General features: G+C 41.9%; 2 protein-coding genes across 2 annotated transcripts in view; both read right to left on the bottom strand.

Moving 5' to 3' along the window:
• Window positions 1–16231, bottom strand: part of rgs12b (regulator of G protein signaling 12b) — a 48990-nt gene extending 32759 nt beyond the window's left edge. The window contains 5 exon segments of the mRNA XM_034130530.1: window positions 5224–5343; window positions 10563–11528; window positions 12242–12481; window positions 13229–14540; window positions 16149–16231. Coding sequence (XP_033986421.1) covers window positions 5224–5343; window positions 10563–11528; window positions 12242–12481; window positions 13229–14299 — 2397 coding nt within the window. The 5' untranslated portion in view covers window positions 14300–14540; window positions 16149–16231.
• A 2475-nt stretch (window positions 16232–18706) lies between these two features.
• htt (huntingtin) overlaps window positions 18707–23207 on the bottom strand; it is a 46765-nt gene continuing 42264 nt past the window's right edge. The window contains 3 exon segments of the mRNA XM_034129138.1: window positions 18707–20684; window positions 21745–21905; window positions 22434–22596. Coding sequence (XP_033985029.1) covers window positions 20471–20684; window positions 21745–21905; window positions 22434–22596 — 538 coding nt within the window. The 3' untranslated portion in view covers window positions 18707–20470.

The raw sequence follows: 23207 nt of genomic DNA, 5'->3' as shown, positions 1-23207 counted from the left end.
TGTCTTTTACACTTATACTTACTTGTTGCTTTGTACATATAAAACACATGATACGCTACTATGATATGATGCAGTACAGTACTGGAGTATTTATACTTTTACTTAAGTGTAGGATGTGAGTCTTTATACCATCATCACTAGTAGGTGTCTCATTTGTTGGTAAATAACATGTGTCGTGGATACACAGTTTTACTTGTTGATAAAATCTCAGCCATTTATAGTATAAAAATGGGTTTTGATACAATCAATTCCTAAATCGTAATTATATAAACATGGTAAAAATGTGATCGATCATGTCTTAACAGCAAAATAAAGTGCAATTGTTCTCATTTCCGTCATTACTTCCAGTCTTCTTGTATATAAATGATGCAGGCATCAGCATTGAGTAGAATTCAAGCAGTGATTCCTCGCCTAACCTAACCTAACCTAACCTAACCTAACCTAACCTAACCTAACCTAACCTAATCTAATCTAACCTAACCTAACCTAACCTAACCTGTGTGCTACTTGGATCACTTATTACGTGTTTACAGCCCATAAGTGGCTACAGTCAACCCTTATTACTTTGTTAGAAAGCAGCAATTGCCTGTGCGGGCAGAAAACATAAAGAGAACACCGCCTGCTCAGAGAATGTCCTTTGGAATTGTTTCTCCCAAAAACACTCGAGCTCCACAGAAAGAGAAATGTCATCTTCCTCCGACTATCATTGTTTCAGCTCATGGAGGAAGCGGGAGCATCTGCCTTGCAATCAGCCTATTGAGGGCATTGTTTGCCACTTATATGTGTGCATTCAACCTCTGACTGATTTAGCTCTGCCTGCTTTCATTTGTCAGCCTCATTTGGTAAACAGCTTATGCAGGTGTGACACATAACCTTGATATTCAGACCTCAACCCTTCAGCAACAGGTGAGGATCAGGTGGTGCAGGAATGCGTGCTGAAACCGGAAATTATTCTGACACTTCTGATCTGGAAGTCTTCTGTTTTTCGAACGTGCTTTTGGTTAGATGTCTGAAATAAGGGCAGTGGTTCATTTATGTTGAATATTTTCGCAGTTTGTTCTACAACATCAAATGTGTAAAAACTAATCCCACTTGTAAATGTCCGAAGCTTCTAAGTGAACATTAGCCGACTTTAGCTTAGCGGTTGTGATGCGCAGCCATGTTACGTTGCCGATTGCATTGACGCTTTAAAAAATCATAAAATTAGGGTTTTATGTAGAGATTATCCTGCTGAACAAAACATGTCAATTCAATTATACAATGGAAAATCCCATTGCGAACGACCACTTGTAACGCTAACTTCCGGGTTGGCCCACAAAAAAACATCATCATTGCATCACTCTATTGATCGGCGTGAAAATAAGTGAGCTGAATGCGAGGGTGTGTTTCTTTTTGACACATTTTTTAAGCTTTTTGTGGTTTTAAACATTCATATTTTCAAACAAAGTTTCAAACAATTTTTTTTTCAATTATGTGTCGTGGCCAATATGCATTTATGATGTCCACAAACGATTTGGCAGAAATATGGAACAGCTGAAATCCAATCACACACAGCTGGAGGAGACTTACAGCCTGACGTCTTACCCCATGTCATAAGACATTGTCTGTTTGTTTGTTTGTTTGTTTGTGTGCGTGTGCGTGTGCGTGTGAGTACAAATTGGTTAAGCTCTACAATAAGACATCACAAGACAAGCTGCAAGCCTCAAGCTCTGGCAGACATTCACAGATATACAGAAAATAGAATAGAATGAACAGGCAGGGAAATAGTTTATAGTCTCACCCTAAACAAGCCCTAAACTATGTCTCCAAGATAAAAACATCACACTAACAGAACCAAGATCTCTCGTTTGTACTTGAACATATGACAAAAGAAAGCCACATAAAACATCAAGTGTGTACTGAGCAGACACATGCACACACACTTCAGCTACAGGAGAACGCTGCAGGAGAAGCTTCACTGGCACAGCGGACAAGATGGCTGAGAACTGTGTGTGTGCAATTACAGTGTAATCATGCTCATGTACATTGATGTGTTTGTGTGTTACCGACTTGCAATTTTCTTGTGTGTATACGTGCATGGCTTTTCCTGTATATGTGCGTCAATGTGTGTGTGTGTGTATGCCCGGTGCTTTTGTGTTGAGGCCTCGCTAACGAGGGGAATGTCAGCTAGTTGCTCATCAGAGCTCATTAGAAGTGCAGGCTAACACTTCAAACCCCATTACCCCCCCCCCACCACCATCACCATCACCAAACGAACACACACACACACACCAATCTCACCCTCCCCCCTCTCACAACACAAAGCCCTCTCTGTTTGTGGACATTACCGCATAAGCAGCAAGAGAAAAAGGCCTAACGACCGGAAGAAAAGGTAGAATAGAGGGGGGGAGGGTTGGGGTGGTGGTGGTGGTGGTGAGGAGAAAAGCAGAGAGGAACCCTGCCATTGGACGTTCTGCCACTGGCACAGAGAAAGAACCACCCCCCAATTCAAATATCTTCAGATGCACTGGGGCTTCCGATCTCACCACCTGATGATACATTTAGTTGTGTAATTGTTGCTGTCATGATAAAAATGTATATAGTTGTAAGATCAGTTGTGTAATATGTTGGTTAGGGTGGAGTTAAGTGCCTCGTTAACATTTGGACTGACAATAAACTATTACGACATTAGCACAGCCCAGTGTGAGCCCTTTCCAGAAATATTAGGAATGGATAACCGTGTCTCCATTGGAATTTGTTGGCAGGGAAGTTAATTGGAGGCACCAGGCGATGTGCAAATTGATTTTCCCTTTGAGGAATTAAGTTATATCAGAGGATTTATTTTCTAATAAGAAACAGCTTTAGGTCTAATTAAGATCTCCAGGATCCAGACAAAGATTTTTGTAGCATGTAATTCTGAGTCTGGCTCCCCTTTCTCCTCATACATCCTGTCTATCGCTTCTGTGCTGTCCAATGAAGTAAAACATTCTAAATATGTACATTTTCAAAAAAGAACTTTGACTGAAGCGACAGTGTGGGATGGGCTTATCTGGTCCCATGGTGCCTCAGTGGCCACTAAACGGCGGAAACATTTAGCTTTCTACTGATCACTATCTAAAAACCAAAACAGCAGTTATGACTTGTGCCCACATACTCACACAAATTCACACACTTATGGCGCATTTCCACTACAGGGCCTCGCTCGGCCTCGCTCGGTATGGCTAGGCCTCGTTAGGCCTTGTTAGGACTGGCTCACTTTATGCTACGTTTCCATTACAGTTTAGTAGCTGGGGCAGTAACTATAGTAACGCAGTGTAGGCGGAGCCGTGACGTCATCTTCAATGAGAACCACAGAAAAACAACATCAGCCGTTAGCTGTTAGCACTCAGAGCTCACAGCTCCTCATATATGTTCAGAAACTAGACAAAAGTTAAACAAGTACAAACCACAGACTGTCTGTGTCATGGCGAGTACAGTCGCTGGTTTATTTATGTCTGTAGGCCGTTGTTGTGAGTGTGGACGGTCGGAGCATATACTGTGTTAGCTTAGCCGATCTCCATTTAGACAACACACATTTTAAAAGGTTTTTCGCCTGCCGTCTGTCTGCAGACTTGTCAAAGCATTAATTCATGGTTTTTACTAACCGGTATCAGTATGTTGTTACTTCGGCATCATTTTGAAACGTGTATTACAATTAAATCACGGTCAAATATGGTCATCTTGTTGTAGTTGTAGCCCCCTTGTCAGCGATTCTCTCTCTAGTTTAGCATACTCAGCCTGACTCAGCCTGGTTGTTGGCCCGGAAAGAACCTCGATTTTATGGGGCCAGAAAAACTGTGAAATAGTACCCGCTAGCCGGAACTACGCCAAGTGGAAACGCAACCAAAAACAGGCCGGGCACGGCACGGCACGCTTAAAGCGAGCTCCGCGCTGTAGTGGAAATGCGCCATTACATGCAGGCCATAGTAAGAACAACACCCGGAATGTTCCACTTTTGTTTAACTTGATTGTACAGTATTATCCTGTAGCTAGTTCAGTCCCTTTAAGATAAAGGGGCTAAATCATGCTCATTTTCAGGTTCATATTTGTATGTAGTGCCTCTACTGTGACATGTCTACATGCTTTAATGGAGAAAAGCTCTTTATTTTGCTCATACAGCCTGTGTTGCAGCAACTCTTTTCACCCTCTGAAACCAGAGCCTAGTCTGCTCTGATTGGTTAGCTGGCTGGCTCTGTTGTGATTGGTCAACCCCTTAGAGATGTCCCGCCCCTTAGCCTATGACGTACAATGTGTTGGAGTGCTAGCCAATAAAAGCTTAAGTGTTACGGGAGTAAACAAAGGAGTCCAATCGAGTCGTTTTAGGCAGGGGGGGGGAGTGTGTGGGACCGATTTCTTTTTTTTATTTAAGCCGTTGTAGAACATTAACATGCACAAAAACCTATATAACCCAAAAAAAAAGAGACAACCCAAAAAAAACATAATATATATATATGGTATATCAGTTAAAAAGCTGTAAAAATAGTAGCTCGAACTGCAACTCCATATACAATAATTTTAACACAACTAAGATGAACATCACCTTGTGCACATTTGGTGGTAGCCATGACAGCAGGCTATTGTATCACTCATGCCTGAGTACTACAGCAGCCGTAGCAGACGTTCTCTTTTATAAAATGTTGTACTAAATAGGCATATTGTTATGGCTAAACTCATGGCTCTCAAATGACTGGATAGCAGATAATCTCTCGCAGCTAAAAGGAGAGCTTAAGTAACATTTGAGCAACAGAGTAGCCATATTGCCCCCCAGTCAGCAGAATACTTCGACCCCTAAACATATGGCTGCACACATTAAATAGTAACCATTGCTAATGTTGAGAAATCCCCTGCTAGCAAAGCTGCACTGCAGTCCAACTCCATAAACACCAGCGTGCTAATATATCTCTTTCTCTACACTGTCTCTGTCCACGACTGTGTATGTTGTCATGGTGATAATATGTGAGAAGAGGGCTTGACGTGTCATGTGAGGATGTATGATGCGCATGGGCTGCTATTATTAGAGGTGGATGCAGCAGGTATGGCTGAAATGTGACAATCACACAATGGACAGATTGAGCTTGAGCACTGCCTGTAACACTCCACTCTGTGTTGGCAGATGGAAGTGCTGTGTGTGTGTGTGTGTGTGTGTGTGTGTGTGTGTGTGTGTGTGTGTGTGTGTGTGTGTGTGTGTGTGTGTGTGTGTCCTACCTCTAGGTCATCCAGTGAGCGGGCTAAGCTGTGACGTTTGGAGCGTCCAAAGGAGCGTCTTGCTGAGGAGCGCACGGGGAGAGGAGGGAAGCCCATGGTCAGACCACGGAAACGACCACCCTGAGGAGAGAAAAAATATATCTCATGATGAGTACACATGCTATATGTAACAGAGTACATATAGGTAGAGGTCAGAAAGGTTAGACAAGCAAGCTGACTATGAGGTTGCTAGTTCTATATCCGTTGATCAGAAAAGGAGACGTTGTGTTGTTGGAGCTAAAAGTTGCCGAAAACACAAATGTCAAATAAATCCCTCTATTTCCCTCATTAACAGTGAAAATAGTGATATAACATTGATGGTTGTTGAGGATTCTTCCTTCACCCTGTCTCTCTTTATTTCTGTCACTCCTACTGGCCAACAATCTCATGACAATAAACAATTACAAATAAACAAATAAAAATATGAACACATCTGAGACTGCACCGATCTGTCCATGTTCAAATCACATATAATAACGAACATTTTCTAAACTGCTTTTAATTTGAATGCTAATGTTTTTCTCAAGTTTTATATAGAGTTGTTTTTACAATTGTTTATACATTTTAACCAGTAGAGTGTCTCTGGTGTTTGAATTGCCTTTATAATGTGAGTTTGTTACTGTTATTATTCCAGACTATTATGGCAAAAAAAAAAAGCTGTCTTTACAAGAATTTACTTCTTGTAAAGATAGAAGATTCTTGCCAACATATACAAATTCATTTGATTATTATTCCGATAGTATTACTGCATGGAGGTTTTACAGTGTTTACACTGTTGGTGTACTATGGACTGTGTAAAAGAACATGTAGTATGGCAGCCCCTAGGTAAGGTCTTTGTTTATTTGTCAATAACTTTGTTAATTAACATCAAATAATAGTTGTGCAACAATACTTGTGCAACCTTTTGTAATAAAAATATCGCTCTTATCCAAACACGTTTTAATGATGACTGAAGCTTATATGGGTGTGTGTGTGTGTGTGTGTGTGTGTGTGTGTGTGTGTGTGTGTGTGTGTGTGTGTGTGTGTGTGTGTGTGTGTGTGTGTGTGTGTGTGTGTGTGTTATTGAAATGTAAATGTTTAAGTGTCATTTGTATAAAGACACAACTCAACATGGAGACAGTATTACATGGGTGTTTACATGTAGCGGTTTGAGCAGAAGCATTCCTCTGTTACACATGCATGTCCATTCATGATGGGTTTCTTTTTCCACTCAAATGTTAAATTCCACATGTTATGTGCAGGCATGTACAGTCTTGTTATTTTGCCTACAGTTCCAGATAATACTTTAGCCAACCCTGTGGCCACATTCAGAGCACAATAATACACACACACACACACACACACACACACACACACACACACACACACACACACACACACACACACACACACACACACACACACACACACACACACACACACACACACACACACACACACACACACACACACACACACACACACACACACAGGTTACTGCACAGCTTTTCCACTGAAATACTGGTATGCTGTACTACTTACTTATATTCTTATTTTTTTGTTAATTTAAATTTGAACATTTTCCTTTTTTTTTATGTAGCTTTTATGCTAAGTTCCGGGTTCATTATTGAAAAATGAAAATGTGCTTAAAAGTGCTGCAGCACCACCTCTTTTCACCCTCTGTCTGAAACAAAAGCCCAGTCTGTGCTGATTGGTTAGCTGACTTGCTTTGTTGTGATTGGTCAACAGCTTTGAGATGTCCTGCCCCTTAGCCTATCACGTACAAAGTGTTGGAGCGCTAGACGATAGAAGCTGGATTGTTACGTAGGGATGTCACTATGCTGCAAAAGTAAACAAAGGAGTCCAATGGAGGCATTTCAGGCAGCCAGTATGTGGGAGAGAAACTTCCCCTGGAGGGAACTTTGGGATTTTAACATTTTCATGCACATACACCTATATAACACACTACAGTAAAGGGGAAACCACAAAAAGCATAATAGGGCCCCTTTGAACTGCTCTATATTTGCCTTTTTTACAACTGAAATCCTTTTACTGTGATTATATTGGCACCATCACACACACCACATCCCTATATGTGTAAACCTACTTGGCAATTAACTGGTTTCTGATTAAAGATAGTACCGCAGTTTTGTAAGAACTACTGCAGTGCAAACCCACAAACTGGAATAAAATCTGGCCAGTGGTTAAATAAAGCCATAAACCGCTGCCTTAAATGAGCACATGAGAAAATTACTCCATGGGTCATCAAGATTTATTGTCTGAATCCATCTGACAGTGATGTAACCACATTGCAAAGTGCTGTAAACCAGAGAGTTTACCCAAGAGAGTCTTGCGTTGCTTTCCCAAGTCTACAATTAGCCTTTTAACAGCTGTCCCTCCGTCTTTAGAGGACAACAGAACAATTCAGCTCCTTTCTGCTCTCACAAATTAAGCAGATGTCCTTATACTGCAGGAGGGTGGATAACCGTGGATCCCAGCTGACTGAAAAGTAATTAATCCAGGCTGACAGGCTCCAGAGGCTTTGCTGTGACACATGTTGAATCTGACTGCTGATCAGGAGCAGGTCTAAGTGTTTCATCAGGAGATGACCGGCCGCGTTGCCTGGATACTGAGGCATCTGTGTGTGTGTGTGTGTGTGTGTGTGTGTGTGTGTGTGTGTGTGTGTGTGTGTGTGTGTGTGTCAGATAACACAGGGTTGAACACTCGAACGTTATTATGACGCAAACACTCTCACTAGATCTTAAGTTTAAACTGGTCAGTTTGAAACAAGTACTTATTTGTAATGGCAGGTAAACAAAAGGTTTAATAAGAGACGCTGAGATCCAATATTTGACAGTATTTGGGTTGTTTTGGGTGGTGCTCAGACGACATCATTTAATTATTATCTCTTTAATTCTACAATGTGTGGTGGAAAACCATTACTGTATCACATTTCAAGAGCAAGGATTCAACTCAGTCTGTTTTGATGTTTTCCTTATTTAATATTTTCCGACATTAAATCCACAATAAGTTGCTCAAATTGACCAATTTTGTCATGTAAGTAGATCAAAAACCTGTGTGGATGGATGAACTGAAGGCTCAAAGGCATAGTCAAGATGAAAATATTATTTTATTTGTTTATGTTTTATATTCTAAATGAGTTTCCCATGGAGGTCAGGAAAGTGCAGAAGGCTGATGGAGGTTTAGATAGCGGAACAGTGCCACCATGTGGCGAACACAACATCATCTGTTAGAAGAAGAGGAACTCTATTCAGTATGAGTATAAGTGAGTACATACTGTACTCTCTTTAGGGAAGAAACTGGAGGGGTTTAATGTCTTGGATCCCACAGAACGAGGTGAACTGAAACAGTTGTGGCTGAGGGGGGTAATTTGGCGCCTACCAATCAGAGGGTCAGTGGTTCGATCCCCAGCCTTGTGGAAGGTACTTAACCCCGAATCCCCCCCCCCCCCCCCCCCAAAAAAAAGTATGTCTAATGTATTGAAGTTATTGTAAGTCTCTTTAGATGTAATGTATGTAACCTCTCCAGCTACTAGTCCACTCTGTACTTTGATCCGATCAGGACTTGAACCGGCAACTCTATAGTGCCCAAGCCAAGTTCACACACACTGAGCTACTGCCGCAGTGTTAGCTCTACGTAAAGACAGAAGGAATACTAACTCCAAAGTCCTGAGTCTATAGTCAGAGGGCATTGTTGAGAGAGGTTAACATCCACCTTCCTGTCACTGTCAGCCTCCACCCCGGCCCGGTCCACTTCCTCTGATTGTCCCCTGGGGGTCCCTGGGAACCTGTCTGTCCAACAATACTCGTGGAGAAGCACAAGCCTCCTTCACTATCAAGGAAACGCAAGTCTCTCCTTGGTTTGGATTCAGAAATGTAGATATATCCGCTTGATATTTCTGGCTCTGTATCTCTTCCTCTCTATTGTCTGGAAACAACATACAGTCAATAGTGCACTGTATGTTCTCACAAATAAAATGCAGCCAATGTATTTGCAATGTATTTTGAGTGGCAGCCTGTTACAGCGAATAGTATTTCCTTTATTCAAGATACTTTTGTACTACTTTTATTCATTAACTTGTGCTTGCCTCTTTATTTGAAATGTCCACACTGTGGGACGAAAAAAAGGAATTCTGCTTCTTTTACTTACTATAGATTTATCTTAATTTGCAAAATACAAATATTCATCGATTAATCTGCTGATTATTTTCTAGATTCATTCATAATAATTGTAGAACATACAAGTCAGGCCATCTCAATTTATGGGAGTCTGATAAAAGCCTTTTCTGACATTTTTGCTGTAAAAAATGGCTTAATATCCACTCATTTTCAGAATAGTTGGCAATTATTTTTCATTTGATCAGCTGATGAAATAGCAGATTAATCGTTGCAGCTCTTATCTTAATTTCACCGTTAGTCACAATGTATGTAACCATGAAGATTTGATTACTTAAAATGAATCTGTCAGCAAATAAAGGCTAAAACCAGTTCAAACAAATACTTTATTGAGCCAGTCTAAAGCCTGCTCTGCTGTTGCGTCTCATTACGGTGGGAAACAGGTGGTTTTCAGGTGAAGCAGATGTCAGGCTTGTACATAATTCATGATCTGATACTGGAGCAGTGGGGATAAATAACTTATCAATCCATGTGTAGCAAGTCTGGGGAGAAAGCCAAGTGAGGTGATCGCATTATTCAGGATGTTTTTCTGGGGCACTACAAGGTACATCGCAACGAAACCACCAAAAGGTTTGAATATCCGAGTGAAACTCTCTCTAGGACTGATAGAGTTAAAGCTGAGGCTCTGAAGAGGAGCGGGTGAGAGTGTGCGATGGAGGGCAGTGGGACGAACACAGATGGATTTATGGCCTCAATAAACCGTAGTCCTGGACACACAGGAGTCAGAGTAACTTTCCACAGCAAGTGTGATGGGGGAGGCTACCTGCTGCCTGGATTCTCATCTCATGGTCAGTTTTAACACAACTCTTCCAAAAAGCCCAAAGCCAACAAACTGGTAAAGCGGTACTGAATGCAGCATTGTAGAAAGACAGACCACTGTATGTATTGGGATAACATGTTGTTAGAAGTCATGTGAGGGACTGCGGATGGAAACTAGCTCCAAGCTCAAATCCGGCATATTTACACTTGACGCATTTTTTTGTTTTAAGTGTTCATTAATGTGCATTGTCCCTGCCAAATAAACGATTAAATGAAAAATGAAATGAAAATAAGAATGAATAAAATACTTGATCAGCAGGAAAATAAAGGGTTTTACTAATCGGCTTAACTTGATAAAAAACATACCTTTTTGTCTCCCTCCTTTGTGTTCCCTCGTTTCTTCTCTCTTTCTGCTCCCCCTCTCTCCCGGTCTCCAAACAGCTTCTTCGCCCACTCTTCTTTCTGAGCAGCCAGCCGGTGAGTGTGGGAGAGGGGATGAGAGGGAGGGGGAGGCTGGCTCCCTCCAGGTGCTGGCAGGTTGTCTCCGGGGGCCAGCGGGGCCCGGTAACGGTCGGCCGGGATCTTATTCATGGGTGGGGGCAGGGTGCTGCAGTTGGCTGAGGACCATCCGTCGGTGGACTCGGCGTAGGACTCCTGGTCGCTGCTCAGGCCCTGGAGCTGGCTGTGGTGGTGCTGCTGCCGCCAGTCTCTCAGCACATGGACTGGCAGCCAGCGCTGGGGCTCCACCCCTGCTCCTCCACCCCCTCTCTTCTCCCCTCCCACAGCTCCTCCTCTCTTCCCCTGTGAGTTGTGGTTTGGGTTGACTCCTCGAGAATGCCGGCCGGGGACATCGGGGTGAGCTAAGGGGAGAGGGTGAGGGAGGTCAGCCAGGTGTGGATCGTGGCGGTAGTGACCGTTTCTCAGAGCTGGCGGAGGAGGCGGAGGTGGGAGAGGCGCCGAGGCCCCGAGGGTGGGGCTCCAGGCCTGCTGGGATGAAGGAGGGCTGTCCCAGTGGCGTGGCCCGGAGATGTGGTTGTGGTTCGGAGGACCCCCGAGGTCCACTAACAGCACTCTGTTGCTCTTCTCCTCAGGTAGAAAGTTTCCGATGCCGCTGTCGCTGTTGCTGCTGGTGCTGTGGTTCTGCTGGGCGTCGTTGTCTGGGTCATGGAAGGCCCGGGCGCGGACCCCCTCAATGTTGTCCCCCATGTCCCGATAGAGGACTGAGACGAACTGGAGGAGAGGCTGAGAGCTGGGCGGGAACTCCAGGCAGCCCCCTGTGTCGGGGTCCGGGGTGCACTCAAAGCCGAACCTCCTCGATACACCTGAATGCACCTGAGGAGACGACAGAGAGGCAGACGTTTTCTACAATGCAGTCCCCTTTTCTCAGTGACAAAATATGAGCATGTTTGAATTGTTGATAGCTGATTTTAAATTCATACATATATTTGGTTGTTAGTATATGTCTGGCTGATTAGCCTCAGTGACCCACATTTAAAGTAACTTTAGGTGTCTGTAGAAATCTCAAGAAACAAAAGGCTTAAAATGTAGTTTCTTATTTATGAACAGATTTGTCCTTATTTAAATCATAATTTGGCATTTTAGATTGTACTTATTTAAATAAATGTTATGATGCGATTACATGCAACACTGCTGCCTTTGAGAAGTTGGGCAAGTTTGTTGAAAATGTATATTCATATTCCACTTTATGAGGTATTTAGAAATAGTATTGTATTTGCACAGCTACAAAAAAATAACAGAAGTAAAACGCCCTTTTTATAGTATTTTTCTCCCTTATGAAGAACTTATGAGGTCTAAAAAAAAGTGAATGCGAGTATTTATTAACTCTTAAAAAACACCTATATAATGTTACAAATCAAACTTGTTTATATAAGCTTTTATAGGAGCTTATTATAAGGAATGGCTTGTGTATATTTATCTGTAAAGCCAATATGATATGTTCTCTTTTATATTTTTATGATAAAATGATGTCATCTCCTTTTACAGTGAGAGTGATTTGTAACCCTTATTGTATCTCATCACGTTACCTGGTGTTGACAGAGGTCTGGGTCCACGATGAACACGTGACAGGAAGTCCTCAAACTGCCCTCTTCATCTCGTCCACAGCTGAAATGAAACTCGTCGTGGTCATCAGTGGCCTGCATCGTGACCAGTCCGAAGAATCTGCGGTCGTCAGGACAACAGGCGCTGAAGGCCAGTTTCTCTGCAGGGTAGGTGGCCAGAACATGACCTCTGTCACTGCACAGACGCACACTGTCGTGCATGACCTGGTGGGACACAGTTAACACGTTACAATATCAGACAAGGAGGAGACAATAACAGTTTATATATACTGTTTATACTGCTGACATACAATAATCCTAGAAAATTACTTTTCAAGTGCCTCGTAAGGACAAAACCACTTAGGCTAAGTAGCCTTAAATAACTGTGTTGTATAAAACAAGGATTTTCTTAGAATGCCATTGGCCCTTAGCTACATAAGTGTTCCCTGATGTGTTACTAGAAGCTTGCTAGTAACCATTTTAGAGGATATGTATCAGAGTATGAATAAATAGCTGGATATTTAAAATGTAAATAATATAATACAAATTATATTTAAAACATTTGTAATATACTATTCTATTAGAAAACCATTCACATCTTCTGTCAGTTTTGCTTTTTTTTCTTGTCTTTTATTTGGTAGAAGATAGTAAGCACTGACAATAAAGCTGTCAGGTAACATTGAAGGAGGAAGATGCGAGTGAAATGTAACTATAGTAACTGAAGTGCAAATGTGCTGTATTATGACAGTAAAAGCCAAAGTTTCAACAACGCTATGCAACACTCATAAATGGTCCCTAGTAAAAATATTCCTGAGAAATGTTAAAAGGCACCCATAGCAGATCCTTAACTTTAATTATGGAATTGTGGAACTTCTTTTTAAATGAGTATTATCATATCTTTGCCTATTTGAGTATCTTAATAACTGAATAAGAAATATATCATCAGATGGTTAACAAAAGATACATTTTCACCTTCATGAGGACCAGTGAATGGATCTTCTGCTCAGCCCGGAGGCGCCTCATGCTGCATCTGATGGCCTGCAGGCTGTCACTCTCCAAGCTCGCCCCTATGGAGGCCAGCTCAATGGAGCCCAGGTACCCAACGATCATGCCCACATTGAGAATGCCCTCGCTGGGCTCTAGGCTAAAGTCGCCCCCATCTCCTACATCTAAATCTTGCTCTTCCTCGTGGTGTTGAAGGTGGAGATGGCGGAAATCAGCATCCAGAAAGACAGAGTCGTCATTCAGAACTTGGGCCATCTCCTCCTCGGAGAGCAGGTTGGGGTTGCTCTGGGAACGGGAGGTGTTCTGATACGAAGGCAACTCTGGATCAGAGATCGGACGTGGCTTTGACGACGAGCTGGCCCTGGGTCTGTCCTTGTCGGAGCTGCTGGAGGACTGGCTGGAGTTCTCAAAGATCATGTTGAAAATCCCTCCAGACTGCAGCTCCGCCACAACCTTCTCCGCCCTGTTGATGCCCAGCTGCTTAGAATCCATTTTGGGTTTGTACCAACCCCCACGGGCTCCACAGCCTGACTTGCTGTTGTTGTTGTTGTTAACACCATTGTCATAGAAGGCATCCAACTCATCATCACTTGAGCACGAGTCCAGGTAAGATGCTGCCATTGTGTTGCTGCTATGGTGACGACTTCCAGCGGTGCGTTGGTGGTGGTGATGGTGACGCCTCTGACGTTCTCCCTCAGCGATCACCAGCTTCAGGACACCGGTGCAGCGCCCGATGAGTTTGACGACATCTTCATGCGATGCCATGGAGACGTTGATGTCATTGACAGACAGGATGTGGTCTCCTGAACGCAACCCTACATAGTCTGCTGGACTCCCCTTCAGGATGCAGCTGAGGATACATGGACTTTGACCTGTCAGTGTAAAGCCGTACCCAGTTCTTCCTCTCGCCACCTCCACGGCCCGGATACGACCCTGCTGCATAGAGGAGGAAGGCGGTGCACTTCCACCAACCGGGCGTCTTTTTGATGACGCATCCCCTTGCCTGAACATTGTGCCAGGGAACTTCCTCTTGTCCATTGAATTAGTAGGCCTACGTTTTAATTAGTCATTATACATCCCTAGGCTATGCTCAAGTACCAACGCAGGGCATTATCCAATGAGTCTTCCTTTCAAACTGCTCTGCTGGCGAGAACAAATTAGCAGCTGTACTAAATGCAGCAGACGGGTGAAAGTTTCGTCCTCAGTTGTGGCACGGCCTTGCTACTGTAGCATTCCCATCCTGGTGTCACTATTCCTCCCAATTCATAGACTCATTTACCTGCAGCACAACAGAACAGAATCAAGTCAGCCATGAGCACCTTTTACTCCCATATTCAAAATTCATAAATGTTATTCCTATGATTGCAGGCAGTCCAAAAACTAGAATGATTGAAGTAAAATGTGTGAAAATTCATGTACAGTATAAAACCTGGAACGGCTCCATTGACAATGATTTGGAAAATATGTTACAGATGACACTGAGAGCACCCAGGGAATTGTATGGAGACGTTTTCTGTAGCAGAAATATACAATAGAGCTCAATTTGGGATAAAAAAGAAAAAGAAAAAGATTCTGTGACTCCACATAATCAGTCTCCTATTCATTGTCGATGGAGCAGCCCCGGTAGATACAATTCATGACACCAAGTTTAAGCTTACATTGAGAAGGGTAGGTCATGTTCACAAATATGAACAGAATTCTCCTAGGCCATAGATATAAAAGATGGAATGCTTAATAAGGGCGTTTTTCCCCTTTAACATGCATACATCTTAGTTCCCATGATGCTTCCATATCACAGATCAAACATGCCCTCTATCTGGTCTATGTGGCAGCTTAAGAGCTCATTACAGTTATTAAAACAGTCCAAAATGTCAAATGAAAGCATTATACTGTCATTAATGGCAATGTTGACAGTTATTATGGTATATTAATAAGATGAAGGGGTTGAACACACAGCCACACCTGTAGGCTACAGGGTGGAGTCAGAGCAGCTCTGTCCAATGGGAAGTAATCTTTTTAAACCAGAGGCGTTTACACACCTGGCAGGCATGCAGGTAAATTAAACAGACCCTGACCACAACTGGAACTACATGGTAACTTTTAATTTGGCTTGTTATCAACATTGCCTGTGGCTTTCGTTTGAGTTTAACGACCGTTTGTTCACAAATAGTCGGGAACAATGTCTAAAAATCAGTAAAGAAAGAGTTACCGTTAGCTGAGATTAGCTGACGCGTTACTGTTAGCTTAGCTGCACATGCTAGTAAAGCTTCACGTTAGAACGGGTTGCAATGCTTGCTTTTGAACGAAACTAACAACTGTGTGTGTGTCACTTTACACTCAGGAGTGCATGCGTTCTCTCTGTCAATTCACGAAAGTTACCATAAAAAGTTTCTTGCCGTGACTCGCTGTTCAAAAGTGCACCCACCCGTGCTTAACCTGTAGTCCCGCCCCCTGATTTCCAGTTCTTTGGAATGTCGGTCTGTAACTACGGTAACGGTGCTGTACACAGACTTTTACATCCTGTCATTGGTTTTCCGAGTTGTCAGTCACGCAGAGAACAGTTATGTGGGATAACTTGAATAAAAGTTAGTTTGAGAAATCACAGATAAAAGTAACTACAGTAGCATATTCTACAGGTGTCAAAACTCAGCAGAACGTCAGCGACAAACTTAGTCTGCTTTTGTAATTATGAGAGTATTCTTGGAAAACAGGGTGCATATATCGATTTGCATTTTAGCATCACATAGCAAGAAAGCAAACGATAACAGCTGGACACAATACGTCTGAGTTGTAAAGCTGGTATAGCAAAGTAAAAGGTGGATGCAAACCCGTTTTTAATGGGTTCGCTGTAGCGGGGCCCCTCAGCGGGAGAATAAAAGTGACTTACTTGTCGGTGTCCGGTGCTGATGATGTTTGGGCAGTTTCCATAGTTTAGTAGCTAAGGGTTAGTAAGGTAAACTCAGGGACGATGGGTAAACAAAAGAAAAGGCTGCACCATCTGGCGAAGTAGCCTTAGAGGAGGAGGAGGAGGAGGAGGCCGGCAGGAGAGGGAGGTGTGTTTAGAGAGGGCAGCGGAGGGGGGTGGTGGTGGTCAGAGGGGGGACTTCAAACATGATGAAGAAAATACATCTCAAAGCCCATTAACTACACACAGACTATTGAAAAACATCAACACAATGTGGCACAGAGCAGCCCCACCCTACACTTCAAAGTGAAACAGTGGATTCAACTAAATAAACCTACTTCAGAAAGACATCTGCATTTCTGAGGTCGAACTTCAAAGTGTGTTTTTATTGTGTACCTGCATAACTGTTTCATACCACAAAGACAGCAGATTAGAGCACACACACAACCCTTGGTTCTTTTTTTTCCGTTTTCTTTTTTGTTGCAATTGTTAGTGGAGCTGCAATGATGAGTCAACTTATCAATTATCTTAACAACTAAGAATCGTCAATTACTTTTGGTAATTAGTATGTTGTTACATATCATTTCTCATACAGAAGCTGCATACAATATTGTTTCCAGCCTACGGAATACAAATATTTCTCTGTTTTAACTCATAAAATAAATATCTTTGGGTTTTTGAGTTTGGGATTTAAAAAAACTGGAATGGATATTAACCACTTTCTGATTTCTTACACAACACCATCAATTAATATAGAAAATAATCATAGGATTGGTCAATTTAAAACATTTGCTGCAACCCTTATTTAAAGTATTATAATTTTTTAAGTCATTCTTTGGGACAGGATTTTCTTCGTCTTCGTTATTTGTAACCCCTCCAGCTTTATGTGATTGTTCAGTTTTGTAAATAAAGTGCAAAGTGTTGCTTTTAGTGCAGCTCATATAGATGACATGATAAAACCCGTTATAAGGTTCAGCCATAAAAAGCCATGTGCAGTTGCTTAAAACCTGTGCCATCGAGATTTCATGAACCATATGGCAGCTGTCTGCTAATCCTGTTAATACCTTTTAATCATGAACCACCCATCTTAATGGGTGCTGTAAAACAAGAGCAACATATGTTTTATACTGTGGTGTCTATAAAAGGGAATTAAAGGGCTGAGAAAAGGAAATTGTGAAAATGTGATAACGTGATCGTGTCAAGAGGTCAGTGAAGGTCTAATAATAACAGGCGTCAAATGAAATATGCTGCATAAATATGAACCGTAAAATAAGAATATGCTGGTAAATCATGTATTTTTTTCTTGACTTTTTGTTTCCTGCCTGGCTAATAACTAAGAGGAAGACAAGACACAGCGCAGCAGACCATTAGAGGTAATCTCCTGACAGGTTAATAAAGTTAGACACACAGTGGATCCGGTTTTCCATCAGTCATGTTTGCAAAAGATGAATCTGCATACACGTTCGATTGACCTGCCACAACTCTCACAAACATCTTACAAGTTCAACATCTTTAAATAATTTATTCATTTCTACAACAGACCATATGCAGTGATCAATATGTTTAAAATATTAAAATAAACAGAAATACATAATCTTTTTTTTTTTTTTTTTTACAGGCTTTTGTAAAAAAAAAAAAGATGTAAAGGAGGCTTGAAGCTCAAGAAACTAGAGGGGGATGACACAATCTGCAGTCCTTTTACCACCTTTTAGAATCATTGTATGAATCAGTTGTGGCTAGTCAGTAGCCAAACTGTATATTTTAAAACGGGGGAACAAAGGAGGTCTTTTTGAAAAGCCAAGCACCAACATGCTAAACGCATGACATTATGGAGAATGGATGAACTTGGCAGAGAAAATGTAACAGAGATTCTCAGCTTTTTAATCAGAACAAAAACTATTTTTTCCAATTTGCCGATTCTTGTGGAAGGAAAATAAAGCCTTTAAAAGGGAAGCATGTTAAATCCGTTGAACATGACCTTTGTCCACGACCTCCACGCCCACCTCCCCAAAACCACAAAAGATTTCTGGGTAATCCTATTACCCCCTGCAGGGGTCCCCTGTCAGTCTTTTGCTCTTGAGAAGATACTAAAAGACAAGATGAAAAGAACATTCTGCTTTGGATAATTTCCTTTAAGTAGCGCAGGAAAACAGGTTTTCTATTATCGTCGGTTTTCTTCCCCCACACAAACAGACTTGAACTGAAACAGGAATCATTATGCTCGTCTAATCTACTTCAGGGAGGCCTCACAATGGAATTTTAACGACAGCTGCAGAGTCATTTATTGTGTGGATATATTATATTAAAGAGGCCCTACTATGCTCATTTTCAGGTTTATATTTGTATTTGTGACATGTTTACATGTTTGAATGTTGGTGGAGCAACTCTTTTCACCCTCTGTCTGAAACCAGAGCCCAGTCTGCTCTGATTGGGAGGATGATGACCAAAAGGAAGTCAGTCACCTTGCTTGAAAGTGGCAACATATTTAGCAAACAAATCATTCGTATGTACTGTTGCATATCAAGAAAGCACCTAACAAACATGAGTTAGTCCAAGTGTAAGTGCTTGGTGTATTTAATATTCTGCACAACGATGAGTGAAATATTTAAAATTCAACACAAAAACAGAAAAGCTCCCGCCGTCACCGTGGCATCGCTAGGCTACACTTTCTCATCTGTTGATTTGTCAAAGCTGCGGTTGATCGCTAAGGTTACAAGGCTCCCTTTGGATTGCGTCACATCTCTTCCACTCATGGCAACCATACCCTCTGCGGGAATACAGTATTAAGGACTATGCAAGAAAATTAGCATTAACGCTAAGCATGCTTTCAAGCTTTCAGTGTACAGGACATACATATATTCAGTCTTTATCTAAGGCAAGTGTATGTACAGAGTAACGCTCCCCAGGCAACTCGAGGTCAAGTCTTCAATAAAATACTTTCTGCCGAGTGATTTTCTCATCATGAATATGTGTTAAGACAGAAAAACATTCACATTATCTTACCGTCTATTTTAAACATCTCTCCTCTTAACACAGATCTTACTTCATCATGCACCATGGCTTTCATACTACTTTACAATATATATTTTTTTTACAAGATACAAATGTAAATCCATTTAAAGACTGCAAATCACTTCCAGTCTTAGTACAACATTAAAAGTCACATCTTACATCCTGAGAATTAAAAGAGTACAGGAAATGGACAGGTGGAATCATTCAGGTGCATGGGGAGCACACAAGACTTGAAAAATAACGAATGAAAAAACACGGACTTTAGCAATATGATAAAAGTCATAGGAGGAAATACTTTCCCCGCATGCTACTGGTTGAAACAATTAGACATCACTGCAATTTTGGTATTTTTTGCTTGGTATTTCCCACCCTCTTTAGTGTTGTGAAAGGGCTACAAATATGTAGAATTTGGAAAACTCAAAAGAGTGAGAGGTTTTTACCTGTAGTTCTTTATAACATCCAGAATGCCTGCACAGATACAGAAATGTCCTTTGACAAAATAACATCCATTTTCTCGTCACTGGAGAAAGAAAAAAAATGATATGGCTATTAGTGATCATTCTTACACATAAAAGATTTACTATTCAACTCGGGTGTGTCAGAGAATGACCCAGAGTAACATAAATATAAAAAAGGTCTTTAGAGATTATAATTATCAACAACATTATGCAGGCATTTGTGTCAGCCCATTGTCCTAACCCGACCTTAAGCACTCTTTACTAAACGCACTGAAAAATAGATGCATTGAAACTTTAAATATAGTAAATACTATGCATTTTCTAATTTTCTTTTTCTTCTATTTGACTTTACTGACATCACAATACTCAAGCAAGTCCTCACAGGAAAATAAACTAATCCAATCTCTGTGTTTGATTAATGTTATTTTTTTTTAATCAAGGTGCTGGGTGGGAGGAGGTGTTCAAGGTGCCGTCGTTCGGAGGAATGGTCTGTGGGTGGGGGGGTGTGGTTGTAGGTGGAACCACAGTTTGAAGGATTTGCAGCCGGTGTCCTTCATCTAGGTGAACGGTTTAGACATTTTGTCCACAACGTTGAGCTACTTTTTGTTTTTCTTTCTGCTTGCTCTACTGAATTCATCAGTAGTTCTCATTTCAGGAGGGAACGGGCTACAGCAGACCTTTCTAATGAAACATTCCCCTCCAGCTATAATGGGGAGGAGTAAATGGAGATCTCATTTCTCGCCCTACCACATTTCCCACTCTAATCCACTTTTCTCCCCGTGCTCCGTTGCCCCCCGCCTCTCTCCGTCTGCCTCCATGTTCCCCCCCCCCCCCTCAGAGGGACGTGTCCTGGTGGATGGACTGCAGGCAGCCCAGCAGCTGGTGGTAGGGGCTCCCCGGCGAGGCCACGGTCTCGAACACGGACTGGAAGGCCCTGCGGTCGAGCTCCTCGTCGATCTGGTGCCGGTAGAAGTCCATGGCCACCAGGCAGAACAGGTTGACGTCCACCACCTCGCTGGAGCCCATACGGCTGATCACATGTGGCAGTCTGGTAGAGAGGGGGGGGGCTAAGGACAACAGACTGTACATGATGGATGCTCATAGTCATTAAATAATAAAACCAGAATTACTGCGTCACTGTTGTAGTCCTTCGCCAGCTTGTCAAGTTGCAGTTTACATCACAATCAGTTTAAAGTTAATCACAGCGATCTACCCTTACATCTGACTGTATCACTGTAGTGCCATAGAGACTTTGTAATATTTTTAAAGGGAATTCTTTATTTTTTTGCATTTGTTATGTACCTGCCGAGGGAGTGCAGATGGTAATGAGCAAATGGCTAAATCTCACAAAGATAATCTCTTCTCTTTTGTGATTCATGTAATATGCATGGTCCTTGTTTAATAAAAGACGTACAAATAATGTATTTATCTCATTAGACCTTTGAGTGGAATTGACATAATAAGCATGAATTCTTGAGTAATGGCCACAAACTTCTTCTCTTTTTTTTTTTTAGGTCACAGTCACCTTGAGTCTGATCATCAAAATCAAATGAGTTAATGTGCGAGTACGAGTAGACATTTGTGCCAAATGCCCTTAATGGCATACATGAGGTATTGCAGTCACAAGAATGCGACTGACAACACTCAAAAATGTTGCTCAAATTGAGTTGAGTGCGACGACATTTGAGATAAATTTGATGAAATGTTGAACTTGTGTAGAGCAGCGAAATTCCAGCTCCAATGCAATTGAATGCCCTAGTGCTTGATAATAGCCTACCTGTGAAACTATCTCATCTAGCACGGTTGTTTTGCGCACAGAAGGCATTAGAGAATTTGCTACGGTGCTGTGAGATGGTCTAGGTGCGCACTGTTCAAACAGCAGAAACTACTACAGCTGTCAAGACATTCTGTGTGGAACTGGAACAGGTAAAGCTAGCACATCGCTGACTAAAACTAAAACTATGCACTTGGGGAGCCTAGTGAAAGTGTGTGTAAGTATAGTTCCTTGTGACTGTTGCATAGTGCTTTTGCTTGAAATGCCCGTCCATGGGAGATACAACAAAGCAAAGTACTGTCCTGCTGATGTGACTCGTGTCATGTAAGGATACAGGGCAGAGATCCACTGGGAGGTGGAGGCGGAGACGAAGAAACAGGAGAGGCTCCACATCGCCATGGCCACCGGCGTCCTCTGGGTGAAGTTAGACAGGGACAGCAGCACCCAGTCTCTCACCATAGAGGACTGTCCTGTGGCGTGGAGGGTCTGGAACACCTGGGGGGGGGGGGGGGGGGGGGGGGGGACAAGAAGAGGAATTAGACAAATAGATGGCTTTAAATTATTTTTTGAAAGATTACATTAGTCAAAATATAAAAAAAACAAGTATTACAAAAGCAGCTTTTAACTATGGTTGGTAAATAATTTGTGGCAATAAAAAAGGAAATCACCCACTAAAAATGGTTTTCAAATCAGTGTTCTATATCAATACAAGGCTGAATGCTGCCTTCTTAATCCAAATACTGACTGCAGTGTATTCATTCTTGGTTTTAAATCTCAAGACAACAACTGGAACCCACCGTGTTAGCTTTAGCTTGATGTTGCCTTGACAACATATTGTCTGATTGCACAACAAAAGAGCTAGCTACAGTCAAAACAGGGTAACTAAGTAACAACTTTATTGAGACTGGACTTCATTGAAATTTTCTGCAAGTCTCCTTGAAGAGGAATTTGATTTAACAAAGGAGTTTCCAGTTGGCCTTGTGAGCCTCATGTTCTGTGTAGAGTGACTGTTCCGCTGCTGACCTTGTAGACGACAGTGGCCATGAATTGTGGGTAAGGTTGCTGATTGGACAGGAACTCTCCGATGACCTTGTTCATGACGTCCTGTGGGGGGAAGAAATCGTCCAGAAACTGGGGAAGGATCCTGGCCACGACCCGAGCCTCGCTGGGTAAACCTTTCCGGATCCTGCAAACGGGAAACCCCAGGGGAGACAATTATGTGATAATCAAAACGAGAGTAGCAGCCAGCATCATATTTAGACGCCACAAACCCATTGAGGTCAAAGATGAACGGAGAAGGATGCACATTTAAATGGATAGTTTGGATAGTGGACAGATTGTAAAAGGTACTTATCCGTACCACCAAAGTCACCCAACAGCACAAAATACCCAACCAATCGAGGCAATGCAGATCAGAAACACACATTTTGTCCCTGGTAAAATTGGACTCAGTCATCCTGGATGTTCTAAAGACATGGGCTTGAAGAGAGCATAGAAAGCAGCTTCCATTTCACCGTCAGAATGGGCTGACAGCAAGGTGAAGTGGTGACAATATCCTTAACATACACTTAAACTAATATTACTTTTTTTTGGTGGCTAATATAAACATTAGTATTTCTGTCTGTTTCTCCAAATGTAGGGCTTGTTAACCTAAATCTACTGTAAGTAATAAACTGACTATCAATAAGTACCTCATATGAGTTATTTCCCATATTGTAATTGTACTTTTTTGTAATATTTCTTGTAAACATTTATTTTTATTTATTACATTTGACAATAGTTTTTTTCAAATAGTTC

The sequence above is a fragment of the Trematomus bernacchii genome, unplaced genomic scaffold (assembly GCF_902827165.1).
Source record: "Trematomus bernacchii unplaced genomic scaffold, fTreBer1.1, whole genome shotgun sequence".
Classification (NCBI taxonomy): domain Eukaryota; kingdom Metazoa; phylum Chordata; class Actinopteri; order Perciformes; family Nototheniidae; genus Trematomus; species Trematomus bernacchii.
Note: the sequence above shows the minus strand (reverse complement) of the source record. Positions and strands in the feature narration are given on the sequence as shown.